The 25,404-nt window shown below is 37.6% G+C and overlaps 1 protein-coding gene across 1 annotated transcript; it reads right to left on the minus strand.

The window, feature by feature from the left end:
* Positions 1 to 3,148: 3,148 nt before the first annotated feature.
* Positions 3,149 to 24,464, minus strand: TMEM182 (transmembrane protein 182). Its single transcript, XM_008922157.3, has 5 exons — positions 24,103 to 24,464; positions 23,614 to 23,713; positions 22,197 to 22,295; positions 13,603 to 13,740; positions 3,149 to 4,208 (listed from the first exon to the last, which is right to left on the minus strand). Exons 1-5 carry the CDS (start codon positions 24,241 to 24,243, stop codon positions 3,985 to 3,987), a joined length of 702 nt encoding a protein of 233 aa, XP_008920405.2. The 5' UTR covers positions 24,244 to 24,464; the 3' UTR covers positions 3,149 to 3,984.
* Positions 24,465 to 25,404: the final 940 nt, after the last annotated feature.

Here is a 25,404-nt window from a genome sequence, read left to right on the forward strand (position 1 = left end):
TGTAGGGAAAAAAACAGGTGCAGTTTGGAGATGTCTAATATAGGAGACACTGCCAAACCTCCATTCCTTCTTACCTTCATGTCAAATGGCTCTCCTGATCACTACTGTAAATGTGCCCCCTGGGTAGATAAGGCACATAAGGACTGGAAAGATAGACCAGGAATGATCTTAAACTGGTAATGTGAGCAAGAGACATAGAGGGAAAAGTGGTGCTGTAAACACTTGTGATTCTTCATCCCTTCTGTCACTGTTGATTATAGATGACTGACTTCTGTTTTCAATTTCAGTGTCTCCACCAACTTTAGCTGCATCAGTCAAGACTTACTGTAAGTCAACACAGCAGAATTTCATGTGAACATTCTTTATCTACTCTTCATTGCCTGGAAATCACTCTGCCAAAAGGACAGATAGCCAGAGGAGAGCCAGCTGCTTCATCAGAAGGTAAATAGCTTATTTAAGAGGTTCAATATGACTTCTTAAAAGATAATAAGCACAACATACTTTGTAGCCAAGATTTTGCAAGAATGGAGACAGCATTAAATACTACTTACAATTTTCCTACTAGCAGTTGACTAGCACGCTATAGAGCACAGTCTCAGTTGCTGCAGCTAGGCACCCTGAGGAGAAATAAAGCAGGCTTTTTTTGCACTTCCTCAGAGGAGAACATTGCTTTACCTCACCATTGTAAATGCCAATAAACAGCCACATATTTCACGAAGGTCAGCTCCAGTGAAAACTCCAGCAGCAGCCCCAATGAGACCGGAGGCAAATCCTTTTCTGACTGATTTTGTCAGCAGGTGCCTTCACCACGTTGTGACAGTGCATCCCCCAGGAATACACAACAGCTGCACAGTGGGCTGGCAGAGGGCGTCAAAGAGGGACACTCACCTGCCTTTTTCTCCCTCCTTTCTCACCTTCCTCTACTCGTTTTGTCACTGCCTCCTTTGTGGGCAGTCACAGTCCTTGCCATGTTTGCACTGGACAAGCAGATGATTGTAAGATTGAAAGTAATCAGAAAATGTTTCTTATTTACTCTTGTTCCTTTTGCCATCACTTTTTCAAACACATTTCTTAGAAAAATAAATGTCTTTTCTTCCAATATGATCACAAGCTATTAAGCCAGAGAGGCAATTATTAAAAAAAAAAAAAGGCAACAAACCAACCAAAAAAGAAAACCCAAAACCAAAACCAACCAAACAAAAAAAACAACAAAACACAAACTCCTATGGATTTGTGGGGAACACATGTCTTTGACCAACTTTACAGAATATTTTGATTACAGTATTTAATTCCCTTTACAATATTTTACACAGCTCTCATGACAATCCCTGCATCGCTGCCAAGGACTTTCTAGACAAAAGCATATCTGGAAGAATGCCACAGAGTGAGTCTCCTTAGCTGGTCTGTCTTCCATGAGTTCTTACAAACTCATTCCCCTGCACACATTTCTTTAATGAAATCAGAAGAACAACAGTTAGACTGTGGGTTTAGTCCATAGAGAAATGCCTCTCCACCACCCTCAATGCTACTCCCTGGTCTGCAGTGACTACCTATTACACATGATGTGCTTACCTACATATATGTTTTGGAGGGAGCAAGCAACATTCCCCACCTTTTCAGAAGGAACCTGACTTTCAGTTCTGCTTCGAAGAGAAGATGGAATCCAATTAAAGCAAATGGATAGAGATACAGACTACTGCCAAAGTGTGAGTTCGAGTGAAGAATTAATGAGGACTCAAGCAATTTCTACTGATGCCAGGAAGGCTTCTGGACGTTTCTAAGGAAATCCTCAGGAACACCTTGGATCTTCAATGGCCATTACATCCACGGTCTGACCCAAAGCATTGCCTCCAAGAGAGGACGTCTTGCACACGAAAGTGCAACTAATTTAGCTGCATAATGGAGAGAGTTCTGAAGATGCACATGGGCTGAATTAAGGGCGCCACGGGAGCCTTTGGCTCATTCCTTGCAGAGTTTATTAGTTGCTGCTGCACACATGGTTAGGTTTGCTGGAAGAGGTCCAGCTCTGAGGCACCACTCAATTCCTCCAGCTTCCAAAAGCTGCAAGAAAGTGGCTCAAGCATATTGCCCCCTCTAAGCTCTTGTGCAGAATGACTCTCCCCTGCAGAGAAGCAGACAGGGTTTGGGAGGGATACCTAGTCAATAACTCTTGATTATTGAATTTACCTTCACAATTACCAGTGAGTATCCTAGACTGTAAAGAGGGTAAATACCAACAGATTGTATTATTTGAGAAACAGTATGTGATTGTGTAATTAAGGGCATGAATATAATACCATATGCACAAGGGCCAGGGTTAATTTCAGCATTTCCTAACTAACCAATGGCATTATGGTGTAACCCTAATGTTCTCCGGATGGCTATCATTTATGTGGACCTCATATATATGCTTATGAATATTTGGTTAAAATTCATCTATCATACTCTCTGACACGATAATTAAAAACACTGTGTTAGCTGCCAATAAAAATATTTTTGTGATTTGGTAATTATTCTAAACCTCCCAGATTCCCTACCTCCCACCCTTGTTGTCTTCCTGTTCTAAAATATATAAAGCTAATCTTGATGATGGAAAAATAAATAAGTAGCAGGAAAGGCTGGAAACCTTCCAATCACAAAAGCTCAAAAATAGAAGTAATATCCAATCTGGCCCACCACATCTTCTATATGGGCATTCCTTTCTTGCCTTTTAGTGATGCTTTTAGTATTCATAACAGCTGTGGAATTAAGCCTTACAAAATAGAAGAAACCAACATGCAGCCTTTACTTTTCCCCATCAGTCCCCAACTATTCTGCACTGAGTTACAAAGTGAAAACCAGCACACTCTCAGATGGATTTAATTTCAGCTTGGGCCCAATGCCAGACAAAGTTTCCCCATTGTTAAAACTCAACCCCATCTTTTCTACACCATGCATACAGTCTCATCCTTATCCCTTCTTCCAAACACATGTGCACGCACACACATAAACACACAGAGAAACAGCCGCTCCTACAATATAGAACCAAATCCACGTCTCCCACTGTCTTACCTAGGCTCATTGCTTTCCCTAGGAAGCCTAGTAGGCAAGTTGGATTTGGTCTACAATTTTTAAAATTTGGGAAAATGAAGGCTGCATAAGACACACATTTTCATGTCCTAGATATTGTCTTGACAATAAACCTTTTTTAATAAAAAAGTAATTTTACACAACCAGAAAAAATAAAAGGGTTAAAACTTAATTAAATTCTTAATGCTGTAATTCAAAATACAATTTTGGCATAACTGCAGCTAGTGATTGTACTACAGCATTTTGGCTTACAGAGTCATGCAACATATATGGACTTCAGAATACAGAAGTATACAGCTTTCAAATGCATACAGAAAAGAGAAATGGGTAATGGAAGGAGTTAAGCTTTTACACATTCACAGCAATTGTCTTCTCTTATGTCCTCTTCTCATGGATCTGCACTCTATTTTTATAAAGTGCAGACATCTTTTCTTCCATTAAAGCTAAGGCAATTAGTGGAAAATAGGAGAGGAGGTAGAATGAATTCCTGTATTTGAATGCTTACCTTCTCCTCTACTTTGTGCCATTCTCAACAAACAGAAGCACAAAGTAAATGCTAAAAGATAAATGCATAAAATCTTGATTTGGGTCACTTCATGTTGGGCTTTTATTTGCAAAAAATTTCTGCCTTTTTCTGTTTGCAAACCTACAAAAATGCTGCGAATAGTACAATCTGGAGAACCACATGTGTACTTGCTAAAGAATTAATTAAAACAACTAGTTGAGACTAGAGGTGGCTTCTTCCTGTAGTGAGTTTTGTATCTTTTACCCTTAAACAAGCAATAGAAGAACTTCCAGAAGTCTGCCTGCATACTTAGGATTGCCATAATGGTAATAATGTATAAAATTGTGTTCCAGCTTACACTCGTCACAAAGTTTCACAAGTATTCCTGTATTCCCTTCAGCAGTGTACAACTAGTCTGAATGTAAATAAATGTGACGCCCTACCAATAAGAACAGCATTCCTGCTAATAAAGCAAAAAATACTCCTATAGGAGCCAGCATAAAAGACCAGCCATAACGTACATAAACAGCAAAGTCTGGGCAATCCATTTTTTTCATGCTTGTGTAGTTTTCCAGATCAGCCATGGCCTGGACCCAGATGACATACATCACGACTACCAGCGAAAACAAGACACCTGGAAAAGAAACACCAGGTTTTAACAATATAGTGTGAAACAGATGATGGGTGCATTTACTGTAATACCTAAAAATCCACCAGTGCTTGAGGCCCTGTCTGCAAGGCACAGTCAGCCACCACTGGACAATTTTTGCCTTTGGCTTCCTCTAACTGCCACTACCTCCATCTTGCTTCTGATTTGCTCTGAAAGGCATACTTCCATATCTCCAAAAGGAGATATCTGGTTTTGGTAGGCAGACTTTAAGGCAAAATTCAGGCAGCTATTTACTGGTTTGAATTCAGGGATCAAAGCGGAGGAGGGAGGGGGAATGGGATGGGACAATATGGGAAAAAATATCTACTTTTACTTCCCAAACTCTGACACTGTTTTTATGAGTCTTTTGGAAAGGAGTGGGAAATTTTTCTAGCATCTTCCCCTCTCTGCATTTGCATCTTTATTCTTATAAAAAGGGCTTTGTTTGGAACTTGCAACCTCCAGAGTATTCTACTCAAATATTTTGCAGAAAAATTCAAATGTCTTTAATTCAAAATCATCCACATTTAGAAAAGAAGCTCTTGTTATAGGAAAAAAGACCAACAATAATTAAATAATAGCTATGGAGTAGGTTATTAGTATTAATCTCAAATTTTATACAACAGTTTCCTGCAATTAATCCACCACATAATTCACAGCCTTTTCCCAACTACTCCTCTGGATTGTTTACACATGATAGTAATAGGAGCACTTGTCCTTACAAACTTTGTTAATCTCCTTGTTTCTATATACCAGAAGGAGATATAAGAAGAAAGTGCTTTCCAAAGTATCAGTTGCATTCCTAATATTTTATTTCACTCTAGAGGAATGTGGACACTTGAGAAATGCAAGCTTGCAGCACACATGTTCCAGCAAAACATTTGCTGGAAAACTGAGGGCACAAGTCTAAATTTTTTGCATGCTCCAGCATGTATCCATTTGCTCTGGGAGTTCCAGCTGTCCCAGCATAGTTACAGCAGCAGGACTATCTATTCCAACATTAAAATGTTTGAGGGACACAACCCCATCATGTTTTTATCCCAGGATATTTAGGTGCCTCATTAAAATCACAAGCCAGTGCATAGTCCTGGGAACACTGAACTGCCAGACTTGAGTCTAAAGGCTGTAGAGCTGCAGAGCATAAGTTAAAGGTATTTGTGATCTCTTCACCATCCTCCTAAATACTTGCAATGCAACCTTGAACAAATGTGACATTTGTGGCAAAATCCAGAAATACAATTTGTAAGCACCCATGGCCAGGCATTTTGCTCCAGACCCACATGTCCTGGTAAACTTTGATGGTTGCCTTTCCCCATTCCCAGCCTGAGATGCTGTCTCACAACCTCCTTTCTCTGCCCTTTCTGCCCATTTAGCAGAGAGCAGCTCTTGTCCTCACTCTCTCATTTGACTCAGATAAAACTAGACGGGTTAGATGCAGCAGCTTAACTTGGTGATCTGGTGACCTTCTTGTTGGTGCTTTATGGTCAAAATGTAATAGCTTTACATATATCCTGCACATCTGACAGACGAGAGCTCATGACTCAATGCTTGTAAACACTATCTTTTGAAGCCCACCAAAAAAAGAGCTGAAGTAGTTAACATGAGGCATAATCAAAACATAACTGAAATTTCCAAAGGATCTGCAATTTTTAGGAGGCTGAAAGAAAAGTAGAAAAACTAAATAAAGAAGGAGGCAGACACATTTTCTCTCTGTGAAATACACTTCTGGGATTATATGTTTTGCTAGGACTCAGATTTCTAACTAAGCTTGAAAAAAAAAACCAACACTCAACTCTAAAAGGCATAAATTCAATTTTGAAAGTATTTTACCTAAGTAAAACTGAATTTTGATGGAATTTAGTACTGCACTTGTATTAAACATAAAATCGGTGAAACAATCAGAGAGAAAGATCACCTTAGGGCCAGCCAGACATGAAGAATGAGAAATTAAATTGAAGACTCTCCAAATATAATTCAAATTGAGCAGAAGATTCGTAGAACAGAATGTCTAATGATAACAGATAACATAGGCAATATAAGAAAATTAGAACCAAACGCAGTTAGTAACTTTTGATTTAAAAAGTAAAAATATTCAGGACCAAATTCATAAATGGAGTTATTAGATACACGGATTTTGCTCAAGGTTTCAAAACTTGAACACACACAGAAACAACATAGCCCAAAGATTTGGAAAGATACATTAATAACCTGGCAAAATCCATACAAACATTGGAATTTACCTCTTCAGCTGGCTGTGCCTATGCATTTTCAAATTTGTCCTCTATTTATTCTCTTCATTGGGGAAAACTTAGTCTAAAACAATAATAACAAAAAGTAGTGGTGTATATTCCCTTATTACAGCAGCAGGTAAGTATAACCAGGCCTTGCACATCTGGAATGCCCTCTAGCACCCTGGGCAGAAACAAAGTTAAGTAGGCCACTTAGTTGGAAACATCTGCCATTAAAACAAGACTGCGTCAGAGGTGCTTTAATCTCGAAATGGGCATCCCTTGCTTTTTGGGCAGTCTGAAGAAACACCTAAGTGATTAAACTAGAGCCAACACTATGTAGGGGCAAAACAGCAGGCCAATGCTGCCACACTGTGCTACCATACGTGGTCAAACAACTTCAGGGAAGCTAACATCCACCGGGTGTGATTTCACAGCAAGCTGTTATACTGGTGAGTGGCAAATTGTTGGGTATGGAAATTTGCAGAAGAAAAGTATATCAAGCAGAGATAAATGTCCTTCTTTAAAAGAGAAGAAAAAGAGAGGAAGAGCATGTAAATCCTTTCGGCTAATTAGGGCACTAAAGGAGTATTTAAGTGTTCTCACTGCCTGCTAATGGAGACTAATTAGTAGGTGTATTACTTAGTGTGTTCAAGAAATATCTTGAACAGTAGAATCAGGCTAAGTAAAAACTGACCATGTCCTGTTGTCTCCAACAGTATTTTATTCATTAGTGCTCCTTTTGTCTAATTTTCACAGAGTTATGATTTCACAAGGGTTAAGTACTTAGACAGGAGTTTAGTGAATATATATTTATTCTGAGAAATCTGTTCCTGCAGTCTTGCACTGACTATCTATTGGGAATGTCATGAACTCTCAAAGCCAACACAAAAGTAATGAGACTTTAAAAAACTCCAAATTCAATGAAGCAAATATTTTTAGGAAAAATGTGTGCTATTATGTATTTCTACATTTTTGGCATTTAGACCTTTTGCATAGTGTGCAGGAATCCTTTTGCCCTCACCTCTTAGTGAATATAAAATTAAACAGCAGTTGCATGAATCAGGAATGATGGGGAAAATTACTCACAGAACATGAAATATGTCTGAGAGAGATTAAGACACATAAATACTTCCCTACTACTCCTTTTTCTTTCTTTTTTTTCCATTTTTCTTTTTCTCTTTTTTTTACAAACACGTTTGATACACAGCTCTGTGCAGTGTGATAAGACATGGGACTTCTCTGAGGTCACACTTTTCTGTCTTTTGCATTCATTCTTTTGAATTTCTTTCAAACAAATACTTGTGCATTTTGTAGAGGAGAAAGAATACAGAACCTTTAGAAATGTCTGTGAATTCAAGAAGCAGTTTGCTGGCCTTTGGTACTGATTCTTCCCACGTAGAAATGCCTTTCACTTGTCAGTGGTGAATGGCTGTTTGTGGCATGAATCTTTTACTATGCAGACAAGAAGACAACAGGTGCTGGAAAGAATGATGTGAGCTTTTTACTTGTGCCTAGAAGTTTAAAACTCTTTATCTCGCTTGAGGAAAACTTGTATGTGTGTATGTGTATGTATTTTTTTTTCAATTGCATTTTTCTGTTCCTGTCCTTATTTCAGATTCTACCACCTACCTTGGCCTTTTGTGATCTTTATTTAAAAAGACCAAAGCACATGCAGAGGATCCCATTTAAGAGTTATAGGAGTTGGCATATGTCTCTGAAGACAGATTTTTGTCCTCATCTAGGATATACAATTAAAGTATCAGCCTTTTTTCACTCTTTTGGCTGGAAGCAGAAGTCATACTTCTAATCTTGCTTCTTCACCAGGGTGTGATTCTGTAATGCTCTGTGCACATCCTGGAATATTGCTTGTTGACGTCAGTACATTAGGACAGTTTTTACCACCACACAGGCAGAAAGAGATGCAAGGTAATTATGGACTTTATTGAAGGCTGCTGTGATTATTTTATGGCCACTTTCTCTTCTTTTCCTATGACCTTTGAAGTAACTATAAGGCTTCTTGCAGTTTGCAGTACTGTAGCTGCTCTTGGACCAGCCTCTGATGTTGTAGACATGAAGGTGAGGCTGCAAAGGCAGCACTTGAACTGTGATATCATTGAACTGATATACACTCTTCACAGGTATAGCAGCTGTAGTTTCACCTGCAGCCTCAAGTGGTTTATGAGGTTACAACGAATAATAGGGAAAGCTGCACCAAATTATTTTATGTTCTGCTCCATTTGTCATAGTTTATCTACACCACACATAAGAGAAGTGAGCAGCCTTTCTTAAAGATCAGAATTAGGAAAAGGCAGGTGTGTGACTCTTCCACAGGTCAGACATCAGAACTGTTCTGTGGGTAGGTCTGTTGTTTTCCTGGAGCCCAGATATACAACACTGTGAAGAAGCTTCCAAGGTTCTTTGACCTCTTTGCAGTTCATCCACCTGGGCACCAGTGATGCTGTCAGAGAGAATGTCAGTGGGCAATTATAGGGCTTTGATGATGAGAGGTAAGGGCCCAGGACCCAGGTGATGATGATCTCAAACCTATTGCCCAAAGGGTAAAAGCTATACAAAAGTTGCTCTACACTGTGCATCAGCTCCTGGCTTTGTAGCTAATGTCACAAGCAGGGCTTTGGCTTCTGTGACTACAGGACCCTCTTTGAGATATGAACATTTAAAATGGGGTGGGATGGCTGCAGACTGCAGAAATAAATATCTTGAATGGATAGGGATCTTCTAAGTAAGAGGAGCTCATGGGTTAAGATCAATAAGTTGGATAAAAGGGTGCTGTCATGGTGAGCATCTCCTACAGGCCACCTAATGAAGAAGATAAAGTGGACTGGAAAAATAATTATGATTTCTGGTTCTCATGAGGGACTCACCCCAATATCTTCTAGAAGAGCAACATTGCAGAGAGCAGGCAATCCAGGAGATAGGTAGCTGGACTACATCAAGGAAAACTTTTTGAAAGAGCTGTGGAACAGACCAACTAAATAGAAGTGCTTTGCTGGATCTGCTACTCACAAAGAAAAAATGGGTCAGGAAGATGATAGATGGTGTTAGTTGTGGTTATAATGGTCATGGAATGGCAAAGTTTAGTGTCCTAGGAAGAACATGGAAGGTGAGTAAGAGATTAAAGACCCAGAACTTAGGAGAACAGACTTCAGTCTGTGTAGGGAACTGGTAGGCAGGATCCCAAGAGAGACTGCCCTGAAGGGCAAAGGATGCCCAGAAGAACCGGTTGCTCCTCACAGGCAGCTTTCTTAAAGGACAAGAATGCTCCCTCTCAGTGTGCAAGAATTCAATGAGGTCTGACAAAAATAAAAATTAATCTCATACAGAGCCACATTAGCAAAAACACCATCATCAGGTTTGAAAATACTATTACTTCCCTTTATTCAACAGTTGTGATATTGTATATGGAAAACTACGTCCAGTTTGGGGACCCCTGGTGAAAGAGAGGTACTGATAAACTGAGGTGATGACTATCAGAATGGTTAGGGGGATGGAGAACGAGAAGAGGCTGAGTGAGCTGGGGAATTTTAGTGTAGAGAAGAACCCAGTCTTCATCTTTCTAAATAGTTATAGAGAAGATGAGGACGGACTTTTCAGAGACTTGTAGACTTGAAAGGATGAGACACAATGGTCACAAACTGCATCAAGGACAATTTCAGGTGAAAACAAGGAAAAAAGAAAACATTTTTCACAATGAAGTTGATTAATCTGGGACAAGTGCCCAAAGGTGCTGTGGAACGTCAATTATTGGAGATTTTAAAATCTTGCCTGGATAAGGCTCTGAGCTGCCTGATCTAACTTTGAAGCCAGCCCTGCTGTAAACGTGAGGTCAGACTTGATTGCCACAAGAGGTCCTTTCCAACCTAAATTTATTTGTGTCACTCAAGATCTCTGTTTAGGCTTCTTCCATAGGTTCCTCTAAAAGGTAAGTCTATCTGCCTTATCACAAATAAGGTGAGGTGTCCCTCTGAGTGTTTCTTACTATTGACAATAGAAATTTAAGCAGTTGGTTCATACAAAACAGCCTTCAGATGGCTGAACAGTTGGCGTGAATCTCATTCCCAATAATATTTTCAGCTGCTTCCAGAACCCTAAGGCATCACAGCAGACCACACTACAAGTACTCTTCAGTTGAGGCAGAGCTTTTATCTGCTGCCTAAGTTGTCAGTTAAGGTTGCAGAAGGATAAAGATATTTCAGTCCAACAACAGGTATTAAATCTATTTCATCTAACTTCTTTTAATGATATGTAAGCAGGAAAATGAATGATCTTCCTATCATCTTCCTAATTTCCACAGAAAAACCATCTTGTCTAGTTTCATTCTCAGAAGATTATTCTCTCCAGTATAACAGATGCTTGAACTTTGCGGTAAGACAGCATCCAGGCTCTTTCAAAACAATGTATATAATTCCTTTTTTTCTTCAAATCAATCTGCTGTTTTCTGTCTTGGAAGAACTCTAACTTCACCTATAATCTAAGTCACATTACATCTTTTCATTTTGCTGTTAGGTCTGTGTTTAAGTAGATGCATACCCTGGCTGCATCCTGATCACATGTTTGTATGAGTGGTAAATATGCACCACTTCTCATCACTCTCCCCTTCCACACCCTGTTTTTCTTTGGCAGGCAGTAAACAAACAGACTCTCTAGTCCTGAAGGAGATGGGTAGAGGAAGGGGTCAGGGCAGCAGGGACACAATAGAGCACACTGTCCTGACTTCTAAAGGCAGGCTAAAACACTCCTGCATCGTATTCTACCTTATCTTGCTCTCTCCCCATGTTATCCTAGATTTAAGATAATAACTATTCCTCCTATTGTGAGAAATTTTTACTGGGAGAGAAAGAGAGATAGCAGTTTCATGCTGTCATACCTTCGGGTCTGAGAACCCCTCTTACTCTCCATTTCACGTGATGGGCCGTTGAACAGTAACACCCCAGGAAAGTAAGTTGTTGCCCAAAACATCCCACAGGACATAGCTTTAACTACTGAAAATGCAAATTATTTGTAAGAACTTCTTATGTCAGTATGGTCACACCAATAAGCATGATTTTTAATTCATGGTATAAATAAACTCTCTCCTTGGCTATGGGCAGTATCTGTGAGAAGAGATGAAAGCAACAAACTTCTTTTTAGTGTTTTTGTAGGTGATCTGAAGTGTTGGATAGGATAATGATATTTATAGTAAGTACCTTCCCCAAGCAGTCGTGCCCTACTGGTGGGACTGGGAGTAGGTGCAGAAGACCTTGGTTGGGAACCATGTGCCCCCTACCCAAGCCATAAGGCCTGGAGCAAGCTGAATGGGTCCTATATTCTGCTGCCATCACTACTTTTTACCAAAGTACAGCAGGATTTTGCTAAAGATCTTTGCTTTTCAACAACAGCAATAGTAATGGTAATGGTAATGGTAATAGTAAAAATAACATAGCTCTTCTCTGAAGCCCTGATTGAGAACAGTACTGAAGTTGAAAGATACTACATATAGAGAGAGTAAAAAAATCAGGATTTCCCTTAAAGAACATCTGCTCTACAGGGACAAAGGGTGAGGGGCAAAGACACAGACCCAAGGTCACACACTGGGATAATAAAGCTCACTTAACTTCACACACCTAAAGATATAGTCTCTCCAGATTCCCTCAGTAAAGGGAAGAGGGGTGTAAGGGTTCCTCCATAGCACATTCATCTGATCCAATTAGGCCCCTCTTTCAGTATGAAATGAATCCCCAGCTGGGGGAACTTCTTATACACCTGCTATTTTTACTGCCAATAAATGTTATTGCCTCTTGCAAGCCTCCTAGGGAAGCAGAGGGAGGCTACTGCAGACTTGAGGATCTAACTTTCCCCTAAATGAGGGCAGATTAACTGACCCAGAGTGTTGAAGACATACATCGTTTTGCACCTCTGCCCGTCAGTTCCTGGCATCTTTCAAGTGCCCTTTCCCCCTCAAACAGCCTCTGCTACTTTCTAGTGACAGCTGAGGTTTTTTATGCATTACAAATGCAGAGAAAGAGCAGGACTTGCATGGGCTCTTGCCCTGCAAATTAGTGACAAAATGCATTGAAATATCTTAGGATTTCCATCAGACTATGAATATTTTTTGCATGTCTTTTAAAAGCATGGAGGAGCAATTCTCAAGGGATCAAATGCAAGTATGTGGGATTTTCTTCAGCTAAAATATAAAATACTTCCCACACTTCACTGAGAGTCCTTTAGAAAGGAATAATGATCACTAGTTGCATATGAAGAGCTGTGAGGTGCAGTGGGTAAGCAAGGTCAGCAGGTCAGCAGAGAAGCAGAAAGAGAGCTCAGGCCTTTTGGTCCTGATACAGGTGGCTCCTACCCTGTAACATACTGTGTTCTCACAGGGCTGCCTCTCACCAGGCTTTAAGCAAAGGAGAACACTGATGGAGCACGTACTATCATTTACATCCTATACAACTATATCTTACACACCAGTGTGACATCACAGACTTTTCAAGGTTAACCAAAAGCATGCCAGAGAGCTGCCCATATCAGCTGAATCCTGGGAGGGTGCATCCTCCACAGTTCATGTGGGTTATGAGGAAGGAGGGAATTCACTTACTTGTTATCTTTCATTCAGAGAGGCTTAGAGCTCCTACTTACTCATACAACAACTATTTTATTATCAACCACTTACAATACGACAACTATTTTATTTACTCCTATCACATCCAAAACATTTCTCCTATATTGGTCATGTGAATGTGCTCTGTCCCCCAGCTTCCTCAGAATCCACTATAATCATCTTTCACATCACTGATAAAAAAGAGAAACCCCTCTCTTTAGCTAAAGCCCTTGAGAATCCTATGAGGCAACATCCCTAAATATGTATTCTTTTCCTTGATTAGAAAAAGTAGATTAAAATTGCAGTGTAATTTCATTATTTGTCCTGGATTTTTTTTTAATTTTAACCCAAAAATAGCTTTTAGAACAGCTTCATGACTAAGTAACTGTGGAAAGAATTGTCTCCAAGGTGGGCGCTCCACAAGCCAAAGGACAGAAGCATATGCTTTTTTTTCTTTTAACCATGATTAATATGATTTTTGGTCAAGGAAAAGGGAAGAAATAACTCATCCTTTCTATTCTTTAATTGACTGAGCAAACAGTATACCCACCAGCAATGATGAAAAAGCCTCCTCCTGCTTTGTATAGAACATGACTGGCAAAAGGAGCTGCACAGATGATGAAGAAACTAGCCATCACAATAGTGAGCACTCCCAGGAGCATAAGAACTGTCCAGAAACCTCGATAAACTGGAGAAAAGGAGAAGGAAAAAAATTACAATGCTTTTTAGAACTTATCCAAATTAGCTAACAAGATTTTTTTCCCCTTGTCTTATCACTTGCTTTGTTAACAAATGAAACATTTATTCTATTTTTCATAATCATTATATATCATGTGGCCCAAATTAGGTTTGAATGCCAGTCCTTATCTGATGATCATGGAAAATAGGTTGTAAGTTACCATGAATGAAATCCATCTGATGATTATTTAACAGTATCTTGTAAGATAGCAACTTGACCAAATTTACACTCTTTCAAAAATAGTACACCAAAGCTGTAGCAGTGATTCTTTAGGATAAATGATTGGACTGATATTTCACCAAAATTGTCTGGGAGAAGCAGAGAGCTGCAACATCTTGACATTCTTAGTGTTCAGACTATATCACCAATAAGAATCCGCAAGTTCTCTACAATTTACAACTGGATAATACTCCTTATGTATAGTCAAATTCACTAGACAGAAACCTAAAGCAGGAGCAGGGAGAAACTGAAAAATGTAAATAGGATTGCTGAAAAACAGATAAATGTTTTAAACCAGCCTATTTCTGCTCTAAAGATCTTTGTATTTTATTAGATTTAAAATGTTATGTTTCAGAAGCCCCTGTTAGACAGTGCCAAGCAGTGCTGAATTAATGAATGCAGCTGGTGATAAATGAGCTGAGAGTTTTGTGACATATTCTGGCCAAAAGAGTCTTTCTAACAATTAGTTTTTAGCTGGTTAATTGCACATCCATTTAACAAAGTCATCATTTTGCAAATGCTACAAGAGTGACATAAATTTCTCCCATGAATTTAAAAATTGGTACATTAACACAACCCATTAGTAAAATTATGAGTTGTAAGGATCTTCATCGTCAGATCTGAAAATCTTGAAGCACTGACAATTCAGTCAGTGAAAAACATTTCCACCCAACTGAGGGAAAGTATGTAAGCCAGCTGGCAAGTCAGGAAAAGTGAATCACAAAAGAAACTGCCACTTATCATCTGACAGCACCTACTTACTATTATGGCAAAACACAACCAAGCAGCTATTATACTGGTTCATATCCTGAAAGTTTCAAATTCATACAGCTTGTTAAAGACAGCTATTCTGGAATAATTTGGGTTTGCTCTCATCTGAAATCTGAAGGTACACTAGGTATTAGCAGATCACGTTTCCCACTAGTGTGTTCCAAAAAAAACCCTACTGTTTTTAACTTGACCAGTTTAACTCTTGTTAAAGTACTCACCATCAAACTTGTAAATGTATTAGCTAGATCATGTTCACCACATTACATTAGCCATACTTTTCAAATAGCATCCCTTTTAATCCAAGCAAACATTCAGAGACATAATTTTCTTCCGCACTGATGCCACAGCAGATTTGGGCATATAAAGGAGGAATGCATCTGAAAGTAGCTGGCAGAAGGGTTAAAATTGTGTTTTGGTTCATATCCAATACAAGTTTTCACTCCATATAAACAAAAAACTATGGGAATAGTAGGTAAGAAATAAGGCTATGCCTCAGCAAAGCAGTTAAGTGTGCATTTTACTTTAAGTACTCTACCTCTTATGGGGTTTAGGCACCTGTTTAAAGTTAAACACATAGTTAAATGATTCACTTAATGCAAATAGACAGTAAATGGAGACCTAGAGAGGTAAATCTCTCAAGTCCTTCAGTCTTGGGTTTCTGAAGCAATTTCATATTATTTTACTCATGGGGCTACTTTGATAAGCTTCACTGCAGTCCCCAAGTCCATGGGACATTACCTCCTCGTTTAAAGCCTAATCTCACTAAATCAGTCTATAACCACCCAACTCTTTTACATAGATGGCCCAAGGTACTTCAAAGTCATGCTATATAATAGGACACATTGGCCAAAATGGACCTTGAAAAAGCTTTCTTTGATATTATTATGGTCAGTCGCATAAGTCATGCAGCAGTGTTTCTATTTTCTGAATGGATGAGGACACAAGATTCTCCAGCATTACAAAATCAGCATCCACTTTCATTATCTGCTCTTCATACAGGAAGCTTTGAAGTCTGCTTTCAGTGACATTTTATGAGAAAAGCTTGATTTGATACTCAAATGTTCTTAGAAACAGATCACAGAAGGAGTACAAATGTAACTGATGAAAATTTGTTTAAACCTCCCTGAAACTATACAAGAGAAAAGCTGTTTTTCTGCTCCAACAGTGTAACTATTTTATGCATTATATGTGAAATATAATAGCTTCCATTCTATTTCTCTAGAAATAATTATTTACTCTAGAGAATCATGGATAAATTCTGATTATCCTAATACTTGCTTATCAAGCAAATTGTCATTAAACATCAATTAAAAAAATACAGTGTAGTTGACCTGCACAAAGTCTGATCAAAAATCTGTGACTTTTCAAGCAAAAGAGAGCCCCCTCTAATTTGAAAGGCAGTAATCCATTTGAATAATTTGTGGTACAGGTCTGAAGAAACACCCTACGAGCATTTAGACTTTCGTAAGGGAGTTAAAAAGCAGCCATTTTTCTGCAAAGATGGCTTCACTTATTTTACACTCTGATCATTTTTGTTCAGATCAAATTTCCCATCTTCTCTACCTAGATGGGCAAGATCACTTCCTAAAGGGCTAATCATGCAAAATTATGAGTCAGGCCTACTGCTGTCATTTTGCTTAGCTGGCATCTACAGACAAACACAAAAGAAGTGGTTGAAATTAAACCTTCCTAAGAATGAAATTACTCTTCAAGTCAAAGACTTTGCTGCTCTGAGATTGAGGTGAACCCTGACAGACAAAATGCAACAGAAGACGCTGCTTTGAATTATGCTTCTTTGTATCCCATGAAGAGGGCTGACACCATGATCCAAACAGTCTGTTTCAAGAAATAATGGTTCACTGGACCTATAAAAAGTGTTAATACAAGTTTGCACCATTTCAAATCACACTGCAGTACTTCATAGGATAGCCCATGTTCTGGTCCAGACGACAAGGAGTACCCTTGTCTCTTCCAGGTACTTCACAGATTATATTAGAGTCACCTACCTCAAATACATTAATTATTCCAAGTATTTCCTACAACAGAAGAAATAAAATAGAAACACTATTGCAGAGTCCAAAGTAAGCATATCCACAGTGTTTGAAATCTTAGATACCACTGCTCTGTGATGCAAGAGTGCTAAACAGAAGGTTTTGTAACTTGTCTTGGTGACCTGCCCCTTTGTTGAGTACAACATTTGCCTTAGAAATGACACGCAGGCCTACAAACAAAAAATAACACTTAGTAGAAAACAGGAATATACACAATATACTTTTTTTTTTTGAGCTCTGTACTACTGCACCTGTATGGGAACATTATGGTTGCAACATATTCCTCAAAAATTGCCTGACCTGTAGTTTTCCCTTGCTACTTGCTTTTCTCTCTAAAGATCCTAATTTAAGTCCCTCCAGAGACTTTTGCATTATTTGAAAACTAGAAGAAGTATCTGGGTTTGAGCTAGGGACCAAATTTCGGAGAAATGGTTGAAAATTATAAAAAAAAAATTATCAAAAGCTTCCCTTTTTAGTACAGTAGATTCCAGAATTGGTTACAAACTGAAGTCACAGATTCATATTTTAAAATGTTACTGGTGCATGATATGAAAGAGAAGTAATATTATATTTGACAAAGTTACAGAGCTGTGTCACCTACACCACGCACTTCTTGTGTAGCAGTCATGCACGCCTCTGAAGCTCCACAATGGTTATTCAGAAACAGGATAGATAAAGACACAAAGCAACACCCTTCTACTATTGCAGATGCTAACATCAGCCTCATGAAACCACATCATGTATTTTATTGCCCTTGCTGGCTTCAAGTGTTTTCAAAACTCAGCCGTCAGTCCATATATTTTCTGTGGCTTATAAAAAAAAAACCAGCCACTTAATATTGAATTTAATATCAATACAGATTATTAAGCACTACAAAACCTTTTGAAGCATGTGTGACTGCAGTGCCACACAGACATTACTAAAGAGAGGCAAAATTACTTGGAAAAGTTGCCTTGAATTATCACCCACAAGCTCACGTCCCAAAGGGAACAATCTTGTGATCTGACTGTGGATTGTATTTTAGAATGTCTTCTTTTTTCCTCTCTATTTAATGTAACAGATATCAAAATGCATTTGACAAGAGTATTGCCACCAAATATAAAGTACAGTGAAAGGTGAAACACCTGAACTGCTCTCGATCAGGAACATCTCTGCAGATAAACAACTGTAATTGAGATCACGGATCTCAGCAGCACCACAAGAGACACACCTGGCAACACATTAAACCTTGCAAGACCTTTCTCAGCTCCATTTAATACCCTTTACAGGGGTATTATTACAGTAAAATAAATACAATATTCACAATATGGATACATTGCTTTCTTAAATACTTCTTACTTTATTGATGCTTGGTGGCCAGAGAGCTCTCCCTTCCTAAATGTACTGAATCTCTCACGGGCAATTATATGACTGTATTACATTACAGCATTTTTTCCACATAGAAATAGACTACTGCTAACATTTCACTTGTACAATTTTGGTTTTTTTTTTTTGTATTTCATTGCTGATATTTTCTAGATTTCTTTATGTTAATTTCAAACCATTAATAAACCTTCCAACAAATTTGATCTCACCATTTTAAATTTAAAAGCTGCTGAATCAGAATTTCTCTTTAGTCCTACAAATATTGTGTATTATACATTATATTAGGCACTACTTCAAGTGCTGGCAATATGCCCGGTAATGGACAAAATAAGATACTAATAGTTAGGAAAAAAAGTATTAGCAGTTACAGATTAGAGTATTAAACCAATGTGTCAGCACTGCCCCATTAAATTGCTTCCACTTTAGCTTCAGAAGGCACTGGGGAGACTTTCAACAGCTAAGGAACTATTGTTTATTTCCAAATTAAGTTGAAAAAAATCCTCTCAAAAATAAAATTAATGACTTAGTGACTAGGTGCTAGATTTTTCATTTCTTTTTCTTAGGAATAATCTCTCAATAGGCCAATGGGACTATTTCCACGAGTAAGGACTTAGCACATTTTTCAAAAACAGGCCTAGTATTGCCCTATAGTAAAAGAGTTTTAGAAAAGTGTGATAGTCCTCCGTATTAAGTAATCTAATTACATGATATCATGCATGAATCTAGTTAACAATGAATTAATATTTAAGTAGTATACTATTATGTTTTCAAAATAGCCTGATGGGGTAACTAATCTTGTTATGATTACACAAATTTATGTTTATGTTAGAATGTAGAGGTTGCTACTGTGGCTCTTTAATTGTACGGTCTAATTTAATTTTTTTATTTCTAGGTTGTAGTCTGTTGCCCTTATGTTTGTGAATCATATAAATAAATCTGCTAGCAACACAATGAAGTGCTAAGCTAACTTAAGAACTACACACTGTAATAGTTGTCACTATAAACCTCTGTACCATTACAGAATGTCACTAGTCAGGCTTCCCCTGAGTTCACTTAGATGCCTGTTTCAGGCTAAGATAAATGACATGGCCTACAAATTTCTTTAAGCACATTAACGATAAATGATGCTTCACACAGCTTTCGACCACACCTTACACGACAGCTAGGTGAAGTCCTCCCCACTTTGTCAAGATACTTAACAAAACCAGTAAATGAACAAAAACATTATAACCATCATTAAAAGATATAACAAGCTGCAATTTCAAAGCCATGCTATATAACCCCTTGAAGGTGATCATGCATTTAATGGTAATAGTTAAAAGAAATCTGATACATTAAAGCATGCATTCAAATCTCCAGTATAAGCATCACTTTAGGTTTTTCTGTCTTTACTTTTCTGTTTAAGGCCATAATTCTTCACACCAAGAGCTCATAGTCTAGGTTTGTACATCAGGATGAACCAACTCTTTGTTCTAAAGATCTGTAAGACATACATTATGCCATGGTATGTTTAGTGTTACCAGCTCACTGTAACACTAAAATTCAAGGTCCTCAGTCTTTTGGGAACTATCACATGAACGTCATAAATTGAACATAGAAAAAGATGTAAATAAGCTAAAAGAGGATAGATGAGGCAGTTTTGAATTCTGTCCCAGAAAAGCTCTAAGCCAAATTCCTACTAATACTAAAGCCAAAGGAGTTATGTCAACAGAGAAACTGGTCCAGACACTGCACTCAACGATCATTAGAGATTTTATGTTCCTCAAGCAACTTCTCTTTGCCTGAGCTCTTCTAACTGGATGGTGATATGGCACTCCAACAACAAGCCACGCTTGTGTTTCCACGAGGGAACTGCAGTTAAATTGAAATTCCTCTGAAAGGGTCCCAAAGTCTCTTAAGCCAAACAGTCTGTAAAAGAAGTCACACACATTTGCTTCCTCAGAAACTAACAAACCTGTTAACAGAAAGTTAGAGATTTTTAGAAAATATGTTGCATATACATGTTTGATTTTTCTAATGAAGTTTAAAGCTTTTTATTCAGCTGTTTGTTTTTCTATGAAAAAGAACGTGAATTATTTTTCACATGAGAGAATATTTCTTCTTATCTATTCCTAATTAAAATAGGACTTGATTAAAATAGGATTTGACTAAAAACATAATGATAAACTTGTGGGGGAGATTTGGGTTTTTTATCATCCCCAAAAGTGAATATGTCAAGAAATTATGAGCCATGACACATGTATCAAGAAACAGTAGTAGAACTGAAAAAAGGGACAATAACCTCAACCTTTTGGTAGTGCCTTTTTATTCTATGTTTAGCTGATGTGGACAACTGGATATACAAATCATTGATGAAATCGTCTTCTTCTTTATGAAATCAAACCAAGGCCTTTTGCCACTGGCTTTACAGATAAGTATTTCCTCTCTTGTGAATCAAGAAGAAGATAACCTTCTAGCATTTCTTAATTTAGCCACTGCATTTGCAGCGAGGTTTTAAAAACTTGTTTGCCAAATACCACATGCAGGACTGACTGTCAAACTAGACTAAAGGAGAAACAAGTTTTGACCTAACAGAAGAGCTGATGAATAAACTTCTTCATAAAAAGTTGTGAAAGACTCTTGAATAAGCATACCTGCTCTAGTAAATAACTCAGCTTGGATGCTGAAAATTAACTGTAGGCATAAAAAACCCCAAACCCTCTTCAGTTTTAATGAGCTTGAAAGCAATCCAACTGTATCTATTTATATAGAAGGAATGGCTCTGAATATACTCTACCTGGGCCAGCATCTATAGTACAATTTTGCCTATTTTTAATCTTCTAATATGAAATATAGATAGGAAAATTATATTTGAGCAGTCGTTCTTTTGGTAAACATTAACTAAAATTAATTAAACTTTTGATGATATTCCTTCTCCTTTCCTTTTTCTTTGTTTGTCCACTTCTGTGTAATCACGCAATATAATTTGAGGAACCTTTGTGAATGTATGAGTGAACAGTGGAATACAAACTCTGCCTAGACTATTAGGAGCTGATGACTCTGTCACTTTCAAATTAAAAGATAAACTGTTCTAGATGCCCTGTAAAGTTACAGGTTAGATCTCTGAATGGTGAGGTCTGAATTCTTCCTTGACAAACAGTTCACAGTTTTTTAAGACTAACAGAACAATTATAATTCCCATTTATTTTCTTTTTCATGTCTGCAGCATAAAAAATTGGATTCTAAAGACACTTCAAAGTTATCAAAAGCATAATTACAGCTTCAGGACAGGAAGGGGTCACTTAGCAAGGTCAGAGACATGTAGCATCCACACAGAACAGACTGTTTGAAAAGTCATATGAAATAGGTATCAGAAGTGACTAACTTCAAATATATTTGCATAAAGCTCTCGATCTGATGAAATGTGCCCAATATTTTTAAGTAGCTCTTAAGTTTTTTAAAAACAGAGCTTTCCAGGCATTATTCAAACATAAGGTTTTCAATTATTGTATATCTTTCACATGTATCTATTTATATGTTTCTCTGTTACAGCGCTAGATTTTCTCAGTGACGTATATTTGACTTAGTTGAATAAACTCAGACAGCATGAAGGCCCTGTTCCTCCTTCCTCATACAGTAAAAATGCAATATATTTCCACATGATTATTTATTTAACAGAAAAAACCACCTAAACAGTTTTACTGAAATACATGACAAGAAGTACTTGTTTAATGCATTCAGCCCAAGGAAGATACTTAATATGTCAGAGAAAAAAGCACTAGAAAAGAAATGGCTTTTTTTTAGAAATTACCTCAATTCTGCCATCAAGCTAAGCATTCATTTAAGTGATTTGTTAAATAGTGGTTTAAATATGTATGTTGTAAAATTATGAGAAGTATGAAACACCAAAACTCTGTTAATTAAACTGCGCGGAGTGATGGCTGTTTTATTCGGAAGCATCCAAATTGTTTTCTTGAAACTATAGACATTGTATCCATTTGCACCAAAACCAATACTTACTGATTGCAGAGTCATAGGAAGTTGAGTTGTGTTCATCTCGGAGAAGAGGAAATGGTGACAGGTAAGCATGTGTACAATTCTTAGAAGGTGACTGGTTAGCTAAAAATGAAAGAAAGCTGAAGATTAATATTTTACTGCCTCAACATTATTTTATGTCTGTTCTTCAAATGGGCAAACTGGGTTTCATAGGTTCTTTCCTAGGCAACAGCTTTCAGTGGATTTGATTTGGTAAGAGATATGAGCCTTGTTATCCAAACAAGGATATTCCTTAAAGAGCAACACAGATTTGTACTATGGGAATGGTAAATTAGCCACGCTGAAGGTTACACTGCAATTTATATGTTCTGCATATGTACGCTTTTGTAGCCACAGGTACCTTTCTCTTTTGAGGGTTAATTATGTTCATCTCATTACCACATGTCCCACAAAAAAAAAAAAATTCAGGAAATTACAGTTCTCTTGTGAAAGGACAATGAAAGTATCAAGCATCTTCAGAAAGTGTACAGTGTCCACAAATATGAGTTTGGTCTATGGAATTAATATCCCCCAGAAAAGGGTAATTTCACCCTTTATATTAAATATTTATAAAAACATTCCCTTCTTTCTAGTTAAAGATAAAAGCTGACTATAACTTAAACCACATTTAAATTTCAGATTTTTGACCACAGAATTCTCCAGATAAATAACAAGGGGAAATTAACTACAGGGAATATTACATTTTCCACCTAAGAGTAAGCAATATATTTTACAAAATATGGTTTATTAAAATCAAATTTGTATGATGGCACCTGCTTTTCACAAGGATTATGGAAATCTTGCAATAAAGAGAGGGAGCTCTCTATCTCAGAGGGAGTGTAAGACAGGAAAAGAAGTTTTGTTTGATTTCTTCATGGGGGATTTTGGTTGTAAAATACTACCTGATCTTCCAGAATCTTGGCATGTAGTGAAAGAAAGCAAAGGGTCATCTGGAGATGGTGTGTCCGACACCATTTTCACATTCCTTCCTTAACCCATTTGTAGAACCTGATGGAGAAATTCTCCAAGCAAAAATTCATAGTTCCTAATAACCACTAAGCTCTTTTTTCCCTACATAACAGAAGAAAACCATCTGTTTAACAGTTAGTGGCAAGAGACTGTGTAGATAAGAATGGACTCAGGTTAACAGAGCAGCCACAACAATCACAGCGTAATTTGATAGTTAAACTTGTATCATTTGGTCCTGGGGTTTCCTTTAGTACAAATTACAAAAGTGTGTGTCAAGAATTTATTTTAGGGTAGTTGAAGAAACTGATCACCAAAGAAGCCATATGAAATCCAGTGATTCACAATATAGAAAAAAAAAAAAGAAACACCACCAAACCCTAACAATTTTGAGAACAAACTACTGTAGATAATGTAAAAAGAAAAATTTACTTACTATACCAGAAACTCCACATGCTGGCATTATTATCTCCTACATTTCCACTAAACCAGCATCTCCAGAAGAAACCTTCATGATGGAAAGTGCCCTTCAGTCCCTATAGGGGAAGAAAAAAAAAAGAAATCCATTATCATGTAATATTTGAATGGCTGAAACAAGTAAGTTCAACCTGAATTAGATGTTGAGGTAACAAAAACCATAATAATGACACACATCTGTGTGCATGTAGATCAGCTATAGCATATCTAAATAGACATACTTTTTTTGAAAGGATATCCTATTGCAAAAGCAGTATCACAAACAAAAAAGTCATTTTAGAGGTGATTACAACTGATTTCAAGAGGTTTTGAAATAGGCTTGTAAGACTCCCAGCGGTCAAAATTAGTATATTCAAAAGTTTATACAGAAGTAAATTCTTAGAAAATAAACACATCCAAGAAACCTATATATATAATTATTGTTATAAGTAAAAAAGTCCATACTAACCCCAGCATCTTCAGGTGCTTCTGAACACGTTCCTATTTCCGTAGCAAGAAGCCAATAATCAGTTCCAAACGCCACCAAAAAAAGCAAAACCCCCAGAGCTGCAAAGAAGCCTCCAAAAAATATCCCCACACTCAGTTTCATTATCAAAGTTTGGGTTTGGTTTTTTATTTTTTATTAAAAAAAAAAAAAAAGCTTAATTACTTGTGAGGTTGGCAGTAAAGTAAAAAATAAAATATCGTGAAAGTGACTAAAAAGCTGTTTGGAGAATACAGCTCATATCAGAAAAAGTTTCTCTTCACTTGACTTTCTGTCTGTGCCCTTCTTCCCAATGCCCTGTGAGTCGATTTGTGTCTCCGAATTTGTGTTCCATGTGGCTGACTCAAGTCTGACAGATGAAAAGGGCCTTCTATTTTAGGACACTGATGGCAGAGCTTCACTCTGTTTCTCTGTCTGGGCGAGGCCAGTCAGAAATAGCTGACCTTCCCCTAACTAATCAGGGATTGACTTGAAATATTATTGCAGCTGGTGCACCAACATCAGCGGAGATGGAGTTGCAATGGCTCTGTCCATCTACATGAACTGCATTGCAGAGCACATACTAGGAGCAAGGACTTCCAAAGCTCAGACGTGGTGGTGAATGCTTCCTTAGCTGCTAGCAGGGAAGGAAACACCTGCAACACTTTGGAAGTTACTAGAAGCCACATTACAAAATGAAGGCTGAGGTTTTTTTATAGAATTTTAAAACATGGTAGCCAAATTGCAGAGATGCCTTTGAAAAATCCTAACTATTTTTACAAAATAATTCTCTTTAAAAAATTACATCTTATCTTTAAAGTAATAGGTTTAACAACACTAAACATGAAAGTATTTAAATGCTTTATTTATTCAGATGCACATTATCAAAAATGTATGAAGTTAAAAATTCCTCCCAGCACCTGATAAAAAAACTTTCATCTTTTCTAAACAAGAAGACACTTTCCCATACACATGCTTTGGCCATTTTGGAAAGCGATGAGGTAGCACATTTAAATTCTAAATACTCACTGCACAAGTAAAAAGGCTTTTTCAACAACTTCACTTCATGGCAAGCAGGCCTTCCCAATCTTCTCTAGTGGCTTACAGGGTATGCTACTACAGAGATTTATTGAGTTTATACCGTGCACCAGATCCTGCAGTCATTACCCAATAAAATTTCATTGGTATTCTCTATCATAAGAGTAGAAAATCCACTGACGTTGCATGCTGGTAAGTACTGGGATCAAGAGAAGAATGAAGCCAGTTTACTCCTGAAAACACTTGTCA

The sequence above is a fragment of the Manacus vitellinus genome, unplaced genomic scaffold (assembly GCF_001715985.3).
Source record: "Manacus vitellinus isolate BGI_N305 unplaced genomic scaffold, ASM171598v3 scaffold_7_pilon, whole genome shotgun sequence".
NCBI lineage: Eukaryota > Metazoa > Chordata > Aves > Passeriformes > Pipridae > Manacus > Manacus vitellinus.

Coding starts and splice junctions, on each gene's coding strand:
- TMEM182 (XM_008922157.3), bottom strand. CDS start 24,243: ATGAAACTGAGTGTGGGGATATTTTTTGGAGGCTTCTTTGCAGCTCTG. Junction 23,714..24,102: donor AAGCACCTGAAGATGCTGGG/GTTAGTATGGAC, acceptor CTTCCCCTATAG/GGACTGAAGGGCACTTTCCA. Junction 13,741..22,196: donor TTCCTATGACTCTGCAATCA/GTAAGTATTGGT, acceptor CCTTTTCTCCAG/TTTATCGAGGTTTCTGGACA.